Source organism: Rhincodon typus, chromosome 16 (genome assembly GCF_021869965.1).
Source record: "Rhincodon typus isolate 14 chromosome 16, sRhiTyp1.1, whole genome shotgun sequence".
Lineage (NCBI taxonomy): Eukaryota > Metazoa > Chordata > Chondrichthyes > Orectolobiformes > Rhincodontidae > Rhincodon > Rhincodon typus.
The window spans coordinates 14,287,914-14,298,983 of record NC_063347.1 but is presented as its reverse complement, the minus strand read 5'-3'; the positions used below and the strand labels follow the sequence as shown (position 1 = coordinate 14,298,983).

The 11,070-nt window shown below is 41.4% G+C and overlaps 1 protein-coding gene across 1 annotated transcript in view; it reads left to right on the top strand.

Annotated features, from left to right (window-relative positions):
- Positions 1 to 7,681, top strand: part of tma7 (translation machinery associated 7 homolog) — an 8,064-nt gene extending 383 nt beyond the window's left edge. Inside the window, exons 2-4 of the mRNA XM_020536047.2 lie at positions 1,135 to 1,190; positions 2,810 to 2,897; positions 7,477 to 7,681. Of these exons, the coding sequence (XP_020391636.1) occupies positions 1,135 to 1,190; positions 2,810 to 2,897; positions 7,477 to 7,511 (179 nt within the window). The 3' untranslated portion in view covers positions 7,512 to 7,681. The remainder of the gene's footprint in view (positions 1 to 1,134; positions 1,191 to 2,809; positions 2,898 to 7,476) is intronic.
- Positions 7,682 to 11,070: the final 3,389 nt, after the last annotated feature.

The window sequence follows — 11,070 nt, the reverse complement described above, 5'->3', positions numbered from 1 at the left end:
TCACCCCCCTCCATCACCCCCCTCCATCACCCCCCTCCATCCTTCTCTTTCCTCCCAATCCCCCTTCTGATTATTATGCTTGTTTGAAGTAGGAAAGTGTAGTTGCCTTCAGCAACCTGGCTGAACAGGAGTCTCTCTCGTTCTTGCTGTGTGCAAATGGGTGCGTTGGATAAATTTGTAGGCTGGTAAATTCACGCTATGGAGCATACTTTCGGTGGTCATCAACTCCTGGAGTGGGTCTCGAATCCAGATTTTTCTGCCTCAGTGGCTTTATAATCTGGTTGAGTTTTGCTGGCCTGAGAAAAGGTGTCACTTACAAAGCCATTTTGCCAATTCAGTACTAAGGCCTTTCCTCCCTTTAGGCTACAGCATTATGAAATGACACTGGAAAATCCAAATTAGTGTCTACTTGATTTGGTATCTTATTAGTTTATGCTGAACTCAGAATTCATAAAGAATGAACTTGTATGTTTTTCGTGTGCATGTAATATTGCAAGTTGCTGGTAATCGTGCCTTTTGCAATATCTTTGGTTATGAAGCATTTCAATGAGTTGCTTAACCATAGATCTGGTTGCAATGTATCCAACTGACAAATATGATAAGCAACTTGTTCACAGCAACATGATAACCTGTAAAGCTGTTTCAACAGTGTTTTTGAGAGACCAGGTTAGGATGACTCTTGATTCCCTTCAAATAGGCCTTGTGTCGTCTTTATGTATCCAAGAGGGCTTGGTTAACTTTGTATCTCTCAGCAGCTCCTGATATGCAGCAGTTTGGGTACTGCATTGACTCCCTTGGTGGTGTGCTCAAGCCCTGGAGTGGGCTTTTTATTTTGTTAAAGGTAAAGGCACTAACTGTGAATCAAAGCTAACATGAGCTAAATAAATTGTCAGGACCTTTTTAAGAAGTGCATTTCTCAGTGGGCAGTGATGACCCAAAGTCCAAATGCTTCATGTTTATATCCTCAGTTCTAGTGAGACATTGCCTATGGTTCTTGATATATATGCTGCCTGACCTTTTGAGTGCTTTCAAGTGTTTTCTACTTTTATTTCTGTATCGACAATATAGTGTCAAAACTTACTTGTGACACTTCTATTTTCTGTTATATGCTTATTTTGTTTTCTTTGTGCTTAGGAGGCAAGAAGAAACCATTGAAACAACCTAAAAAATCAAACAAGGAAATGGATGAGGTCTGTATTCTTTTTAATGCATGAACTGTTTCTGAATTTGCCAGAAGTTGAAATAGTGGCATGACATTTTGTAATGATGAGCTGGTTCTGCTGCCCAGAGGAGATTCTGCTTTCGTCAGTTAACCAGTTATCACTGTCTCTTGTTTAAGTGGAATAATTTGAGATACAAATGTAGCTTTGGACAAGAATAACCATTTTAACAAAATCATACAAGTAAGACCGTTTGTAGCATTTTGCCATCTTTCCCAGTAAATCTACTCACGTGCTCATATGAGAGATAGGAGTTGGAGTGGGGCCTGGCCCTTTGAACCTGCTGGGCTATTCCCTGGGACCCTGGCCCTGCTCCTTTACCTTCCTGCATCGTCCCCATGTTCCTGAATTTTTCACCTTATCACAAGATCTGCCCTGTGCTCTTACTGTACTAAGACTGACATTGATAATTTCCTGAGAGGGTTGCAGTTTTATACAGTTCGTACCTATGCAATTATAGTTTAGCTGTTCTGGGTTTGCCCTTCCTGTTCTAGTGCATTTCTGCAATGTTTTCTCTTTATTTCACTTTAAGATCTGAAATTTTCTTCATAATTTATTAAGTTAGTTCTTTGACATTTGCCACGTTACTGGTTGTATAGCTTGACCTTAGATGACTGCGCCAGAAGTACAGAGCAGTACAATATTGAGAATGACCTTGTATAAACCATAGTGAATGTGGTGACTGTCCAATATACCATGTAGAATTCTGTTTCAAGGTTAGTATTTGTTTATTGCTTCAATGAAAGCACAATACTAGGAATTTGCCAGTAGTCTGTATGGCCTGCTCTCAGAACTTTTTTCTTTTTAACACGAGCAGAAAGTTGCTCGTGTTAATTATATTGTTTTATGGGATGAACCAGTCACTTAGCTAGAGATATTCTCCATTCTAGAACATCCAGGTGACCTTTCTTGGAATCCCCACAGGAAGTCACAATAATTGGTATGACCAGTCATTAGCACTGCAAGTTAGCTTGGGGATAATGATAAGCAATTTATAACCAGGAGTCCACTGTTCTCTTTCCATAATGTTAGTGTTGGATGTCGTGATCAAGCATCCATATCAACTGGTCAAGTGGGTTGCTGACACTTGAGTTCAGATGTAAAGATGGTCAATTGGATGAAGTATTGAAGAGATTGATCCAAAATTGTGATTGAAAGCTTGTCCCTGCAGAGGTTTCGTAAAGTTTACACTGATGTATAAGTGGGGTGTTCAGAATAGTTACGGTAGAAGGAGTGTAAAAAGTAAGATGTACAATGCGTCAACGTTAAACATACTTGGTAGGGGATTTGGGTGTTGAAAGTTGCAGTGGTCATAGATTTATAGAGAAGATCAAAAGTTTTAAATGTGTATTAACGATATCAGAAGTTTTGTAGCCCAGTGACTGAGTGGGAGAGCATATCTGGTAGAGTTTGGGAAAGGTAAGAATTTAGAGAATGAATGATCAACAAAGTAAACATTTCAAGTCTGGAGATGAAGATAAGTTTTTGCACATATTACTAGTTGCTAATTTATCTGAATTGCACTATTTTATAACTGGATTTTCAACATTTGATAAAATGCAACCTGAGTAACTCTGTTATCTGCACAGGATGATCTTGCTTTCAAACAGAAGAAGAAGGAGGAGCAGAAAAAGCTTGAAGAGATGAAAGCAAAAGCTGCAGGCAAAGGACCGCTTGGTGAGTAACCTGATTGCCATGAGGTTCAGAAAATTTCACAATAACTTAAGTTGATTTCTAGTGAATCATTTTATAATCTCAACAGTATATCACAGAAGGAAAAATGAGCTTCTATCCCGTAAACCTGGTGGGGAAGATGCTCTTTCTGTGGCAGGAGACTGTGTGCAATTTTGGCTGTGGAATGTTTTGCTTTCACAAGGCACTGCAGTGCTGTTTTGAAACCCCTGTGGTACTAGGGGTAGTCAACCAATATCTGCAACAGTTTAGTCATGGGCTCGTTCGGACTGAGCATTGCCTGAGATTGTACAATATGAAAGAGTTAGCTTAATCATGATAGTCCAACTCAATATGCATATAGTAAATTGTGGGATCTCAAAACACTAGAATTGTTTTTGATTTGGTGAGACAGAGACTAAGGTAAATATTAATCCTGATTTAATTTTTACCCTGGTTTCACCTCACCTTGTGGATCAACCTCTAAGGATGCAAGACAGTAACCTCTTGGTTTCCAGATGCTGCTGTACTGGGGTCTTTTAGAATGATGTTTAGATCACTGGCTATTGTTATATCCCTATTCAAGGTGGTAAATTTATAGGCTAGTCAGCCTGACCTCAATCATTGATAAGATTTTAGATTCTATTATAAAAGATGAGATTGCAAAGTTCTTGGAAGTGTATGGTAAAATAGGACTCAGTCAGCACAGCTACATCAAGGGGCAGTCATGCCCGACAAGTCTATTAGAATTCTTTCTTTCAGGAGGTAACAAGCAAGTTAGACAAAGGACCGCCAGTGCGCGTGATCTATTCTGAATATCTAATCTGAATCAGACATCCTAGTTCAGCATTCTCTTAAAGTTAATGTGCAGGTTCAGTTGGCAGTTATGGAGGAAAATTCAATATTATCATTCATTTCAAGGGGACTTGAGTAGAAGAGCATGGAGGTACAGCTGAGGTTGTATAAACGTGCAGGGTGGGTTGGGGGGATGGTAGGGGTGCAGTGGGAGGTGAAGTTGAAGAAATGTGCAAGGTAAGTTCGTTTGTTTTTTGTTTCCTCCTCTCACCAAAGGGTGGTGAGTGCCTGGAACACGCTGGTGGTGGAAGCAGACACAATAGCAGTGTTCAAGAAGCACCTGAACGAATACACGAATAGGAAAAGAACAGAGGGATACGGATCCTGTAAGTGAAAGCAATTTTAGTATGGAAAGGCAAAATGTGTCAGCGCAGGCTTGGTGGGCCAAAGGGCTGTTCTTGTGCTGTGTTCCTTGTTCTAAAGCTCTGTTCAGACTGTGTATTTGGAATATTGTGACCAGTTTTGGGCCCTGTATCTATGGAAGGATGTGTTGGTGTTGGAGGGGGTCCAGAGGAGGTTCATGAGAATGACCCTTGAGATGAAGGGCCTGTCATGTGAGGAGTGGTTGAGGATTCAGTGTCTGTACCGGATGGAGCTTAGAAGGATGAGGGGGGAAACCTCCATTGAAACACAGGCTACTGAGAAGCCTGGATGGGGAGAAGATGCCTCCACCTGCAGGAGAGGCTAAGAGCCAAGGGTTCAGCCTCAGAATGAAGAGACAACCCTTTCGAACTGAAATGAGGAAGAATTTCTTCAACCAGTGGTGAATCTGTGGAACTCGGCCTCTAGAGCCCTCTGACGCTAAGTCACTAAGTGTATTTAAGACAGAGGTGATACCCAGTTGATTAGTAAAGAGATCAAAGGTTAAGGAACAAAGAGAAACATATCAGCCACTAACAAATGCAGAGCAGACAGGATGGCTGAGTGTCCTAATTCTGCACCTATTGCATTCTGGAAAGCCATAAGACATATCAGAATATTCCCAAAACCAGCCCAGCTCGTCCCTGCCTCCCTAACCTGTCCTTCCTCCCACCTCAAGCCCCACCCCCATCTCCTACCTACTAAACTCATCCCGCCCCCTTGACCTGTCTGTCCTCCCTGGACTGACCTATCTCCTCCCTACCTCCCCACCTACACTCACCTTTACTGGATCCATCCCCGCCACTTTGACCGGTCTGTCTCCTCTCCACCTACCTTCTCGTCTATCCATCTTCTATCCGCCTCCCCCTCTCTCCCTATTTATTTCAGAACCCCCTTCCCCTCCCCCCACTTCTGAAGAAGGGTCTAGGCCCAAAACGTCAGCTTTCCTGCTCCTCTGATGCTGCTTGGCCTGCTGAGTTCATCCAGCTCTACACCTTGTTATCTCAGATTCTCCAGCATCTGCAGTTCCTACTATCTCAATATTCTGCACCTTTGTCTTACGGCTGTCCCTGTCCTGTCTAGATTTCTTCCATTTTTACCCCTCCCAGCTGGGGATCTTTGTCTGTGTAGAATGCTTTTACTTCTACATTTCCTTGTCTATTCTCCAGAGGATTTGTGGATTAGTCATAACTTCCAATGCAGCTAGGAAGGGAATTCAAGGATTTTGGCAGTCTCCTCCTCTGGTTAATAGTTTAATTGTCAACTGCCAGCTTTGACTTGGTGTCTGTGGAATCACCTTGGCTCAGTCTAGGATGCATTGTTACGGCCTTATTAAGTAGATATCATTTGTGTGCACCTGGTGCTGTACCTGGCACAAAAACAGAAATGGCTGGAAAAGCTCAGCAGGTCTGGAGGCATCCGTGAAGAGAAATCAGAGTTGGTGTTTTGGGTTGAGTGACCCTTTCTCAGAACCCAAGTTTCTGGCATGCTGTCCTACAAGCCTCATTGAATCACTTGGTTTTGTCACTTAATAGAAGAGTGAGGAATATGCCAGGCCTTGAGATTACAGATTGTGGTTGGATACAGTCCTAAGGCACCTGGCCCACAATGCCTCCGGATTGTGCAGTTATGAAGTGCCATATCTGCTCGAAATCTATCTCGTTTAGCCTGCTGGTAGTGCCATGCAACACAATGGGATGAGTGTCCTCGGATTGGGCAAGTGGAGTGCTCTCAATGAGAACTGTGCAGTGATCTCCTCTATCTGCACTGCAGAAAACAGAAATCTATCTGTGACCAGTAGATTTCTAAGGATATGGCAAGCAGGTTTCATCTCTTGGTTCCCTCACCAGCTCGAGTGGACCAGCTCAGCAGACACCTCCTTCAGGTTCAGTCACTAGTGGTGCTGCTGAACCACTCTGTGCCAGACATTGAAATTTTTCAGCCGGAGTCCATTCTGTTCCTTTGTCTAAATGCAGAGCTTCTTCGAGGTGACGTTCAACATGGAGTACCGATTTTATTAGTTGAGGCTGTAGCAGTAGACGGTATCAGCAGGTTTCCTTGCCTGTGATACCATGAGACTTTTTATTGTGTCCTTAGTCAATGCTGAGGACTCCCGGTACCAGCCCTTCTTGATTGTACCACTGTGCTGCTATCTATGGTGCTTCTGTCCTACTGCCAGCACAACATAAGTGATTGTTTTGGAAGAGTTTGGGGCGCTGGCTATAGGGTATGTGTCTGTGAATATGACTGTTGGGGTTGACTAATCTTTTGAGATTCTCCCAGTTTTTTGGCACAAGTTCCCAAGTGTTAGTGTGGAAGCAAGATTTGCCTTGTCTCCACTGCCTAAGCCAATGTAAGGGTGGTCCATCAAGTAGCAATTTTGAGGAATGGCTTGGTTTGATTTATTACTGTCACATGTACCAATTTGCAGTGAAAAGATGGGACAGGTGATATTGTTTCACTGACCTTCTGTTCAAAGCAAGCGTAGAATGCATTGAACTCATTGGGTAGGGATATACTATTGCCTGTTCGACGTTGCTTTATAGCCTGTTATGTAAATCTTGCCACAAACGCTGAGTCCCCCCGTGATTAGTCTGGGTCTCAAGCTTCGTTTGGTATTGCCTCTTGGCATCCCTGATGGCTTTTTGAAGGTTGTACCTTACTGGGTCTTTTCAGGTAGTTAGGAGTCACCATTGTTGTGGGTCTGGAATAACAGTCCTGACACACTTCTGGTAGAACAATAGTGAACCAGATCAGTTTTCATGACAAACCAGTAGTTTAATCCCATTACTGAGACAATGCTTTTATACCAGAACTATTCATCATTCCATTCCTCTGAGCAGTTAATTTCATACCTTCGTGCACAGTTTTTTTTTCCCTTTAGTGGGAAAATTTTGAAGGATGGGGCCAGGCTAATCATCAACCTATTTAACCAAGTCATATGCACTTTTTCTCCTGTGGCCAATATTGTCTACGGTTGGTCTTGAGTCTGAAGCTGCTTTCTCACACTCAGGGACCTTATCCTCAGCTGCGTGAGTTCTCCCGGTCGTAGTGAATAATAATGTTCGCAACTGAAAACTATTTCCCCTCAAACAGCCAGTGTTCAGATTGCTGCAGTCAACCTTCGAGTTGGTTTGGTGTGGATGGAATTGGGCTGTCCTGTAATGTCCCAAATGGTTGAATAGTTCCCAATGACCATTTTGCACTCAGTGTGAAGTATATCACTGGTGAGCTACTGGTGGACAACTAATTGCTGACGCACTCTCCCAGTGCAATGAGTAGGAAAATGGGAGCAGAGGAAATGATTGGGGGAAACACTGCACCAAAACTTCAAGTTTACCCAGTCTCTTTTTTTTTAATCCTTTTGCAGTTTCTGGAGGTATTAAGAAGTCAGGCAAGAAGTAACGGGGAACACTGGAATGTCAAATGTGCTGACATTTGCATCACTTGTATATCTCCAGAGGACGCAGGATTAATACACATCTCTTTTTGTGATCTTCTGTTTACGTTTCTGCCTTACCTGTAAATTGTATATTTGTTTAAAATGCCAATAAATTCTTTTTCCTGTTTTCTAAGTGTCTGTCAATGGATTTTCAATGGAACATAATTGTGGTTTTAATATTTTCACTTGAACTCATCTCTTTTTAAACAAGTAGCCAGCAGTGTAGTTACAAACCTAGACTGTGGATGAGCCATATCCAGCCCTGTTAGAAGGTGTATATGAGCCACTGATACTTACCTTCAGGCTCCTTGGGAGGGAGCTCGGGTTTAATGTGCATCAACATCAATTGTTATTCATTTTCTAAAGGCTGGCTGATGATGTGACTCAAAACTTGGGCAAAATGGTAGCAATGGACCTGGAGAGGTGCAGGGATAAATAGCATTTTCTGTTGATAGTGTTCACATCCTTCCAGGATTCACTTTTTTTTTAATCTTGGCAGCAAGAAAAAATAATCTGGATATCATCCAGAGTGGAGAGCATTGCGGTTTTGTGTAACTCTTATGATCGTTGGATATGTTGTGAATAAATATTGGAATATATCCTCATTGAGTGAGTTACCACCTTTTTAAGTTGCAGCATGTCTTATTTATGCAGAGTTGTTTTGTTCAATAAATACAAAATTTGGTCTTCTGATTTCAAGGAACTTGTATATAAATTACTACTCAAGCCAACAGCATTGAATGCAGTATGCAGGTATTTTTTTTAAAAAAAAAATGTTTGTGGCCTGGTTAAGTTACCCTCATCCACAGGAATCATGTTTTGTATTTCTGGCCATTTGATAAGAATTAAGTGTTTATCAGTAGATCTGTCAAGCGTGTGTGTGCATGTATAATTAAAATCAAAGATGCTGGAAATACTCCGGTTAAAGTATATTTAACTACTGTTCAAACTTATTTTTCTGATTGTGTTGGATTTGTTGATTTTATGAAGTTACTGTGCAGCAGCACTTGTAACAAAATGAAAATTTAAGCAAAAGTAATCTGAAAGCTCTCAGCTGATGGAAAGTAGGAGTGGGGTAAACTTGGGAATGCTAATGACTCATGCCAAGTTATAATTTCACTAAATAGCATTTTGGGATATCAGCTGGTATTTTGGGAACTTTATACTTTACTGGGAGAAGAAATAGGTCAGTACGCTTCCTGCTGAAGAGGTTTCAACTGCACTTTGTGCCATCGATGCTAAATGTTTTTATTCTGTTTGGGTTTTGCTTTCAACATGTGAAAAGAAGCCAGAAATAAGTCATCAAATTCTGTAAGGAGGGAAACTGTGCTTAAAATTTAGAACTTGATATTATGTGGTGTACTTGAAGGGCAATTTACTTAGTATTGCTTTCAAGGGGAAGGTAGAAAAGGAATACAGGGAGGAGGAGAATCTGATCTGTAGATAAGGTTGGAAGATGTTGGGTAGATAGATGATAGTGTGGAATATAAACACTAGCTGAGCTGAATGAGCTTTGTCCTGCACTGAAAATTCAATATGTGTAAATCATACAGTACCTGTTTTCCCATTATCACATAACATAGAACACAACATAGGAACAGGCCCTTCAGCCCACCATCTGTGCTGTACGTGATGCTGTTCTAAACTTATCTGCCTGTACATGTTCTGCATCACTTTAATCTCTGCCTGTTCATCTGTCTGATGAATACATAAATGCCTCTTAAATGATGTTTAACACCTTGGCAGTACGCTCCAGGCCCCTATTACCTCCTGCACACCACCTTTTTTAAACTTGCCTCCTCTCACCTTGAACCTCTGCGCCATTGTATTTGACGTCTCCACTCTGGAAAAGGAGACCCTGACTATTCACCCTATCCATCTCTCTAATTTTATAAACTTCTATTAGGTCAGCCCTCGACCTTCAACACTGTCATGAAAACAATCCAAGTTTGTGTCACCATCCTCGTAAACCTGCAGCCTTTCCAAAGCCTCCATGTACTTCCTATAGTTCAGTGAGCAGAACTGTGCACAGTACTCCAAATGTAGCCTGACCAAAGTCTTATACAGTTGCAACATGACTTCTCAACTTTTATATTCCATGGCCCAACTGGTGAAGGTCAGAAGTCACATGGCATCAGATCATAGTCCATCAGGTTCCTTTGAAATAACAGCTTTCATAGCACTGTTCCTTCGTCATGGCAGTTTTCTTCCCTAAAGGCATTAGTGAGCCAGATGGGTTTTCCAACAATCATCCATCAGTCATCATAAGACTCTTAATTCCAGATATTTATTGAATTCAAATTCCACCATCTGCCGTAGCTGGATTTGAACCCAGGTCCCCAGAACGTTATCTGGGTCTCTGCATGAACAGTCTGGCGCCAATACCACTAGGCCATTACTTTTCCCCCAAATCATTTATATATGTTATGAACAACAGGTTCCAGCACTGATTCTTGCAGAACACCACAGGTCACAGACCTCCAGTCAGAAAAACACCTCTCCACAACTACCCTCTGTCTTCTGTTGCTAAGACAACTTTGTATCCAACTTATCAACTCACTGTGGATTCCAGGCAAACAACCACCCGAGTGGCCTATTTATACACCTTGCTAAAGTCCATATGGACTTTGGCCTCTGATCATTTTTGTCACTTCCTCAAAAAACTCAAGTTTGAGATGAGACTTTCCCAGCCTAAAGCTATGCTAATTGTAATGATTGTGATAAATAGTGTGTGTTCTTGCTTGTACTACTGTCTATCTTCCAGCAGGTGGTGATACTGCACCATTCAAAATTTGAAATCATTTTGGCAGTGGCATAACCCGAAAATTGCACCTGTTACCAGATACATTAAGACTTGCATCTTAATACTTAAGTTCTCTGTATCACGTCAAAGTGCTTCACTCTTCAGAAATTCATTTTTGTGAAGACTGGTTCTCATTCTAATGTTTTTTTGCAGCTTAAATGAAGTTTCCATTAAGAAAGTTTAGCATACACCTGTCATTGATTCAATTAAAATGAAACTTTATTTGAGGCCGCTGTCTCGAAAGATGGAACATATAAATGTATACACGCTGATAAGGATTTACATAAGTCGAAGAATTCTATAGTTTGTGACTGGATATTTTTGCATTAGTTCTTGACATATCAGTATTGCTGGCAAATCCAACATTTGTTTATCCCTGTTATCCTTATGAAGGCAGTGGTGAAGTCCCGGAATAAAGAATTGTACAGGCTTTTAGGACTGTATTTGGAGTACTGTGTGAAAGTTTGTTTCTTAAAATGTGGAGAACAATGTATTTGTGGTAGAAGCAGTGACAGGGAAGATTCACTAAATTGTTCCCTGGGACAAGTTGGGGGTGGAGGAGAGAAGATTATTCTGTGACGAGATGTTGAGAAAACTGTGCTAATTTAAAGTGATTAAAATCAAATCTTAGAGAAGAGGCCCTTTGGACCATCAAATCTATGCTAACTTTTTACTAGTCCCATCTTCCAGGAGTAGGCCCATTGACTTGAATGTTATGA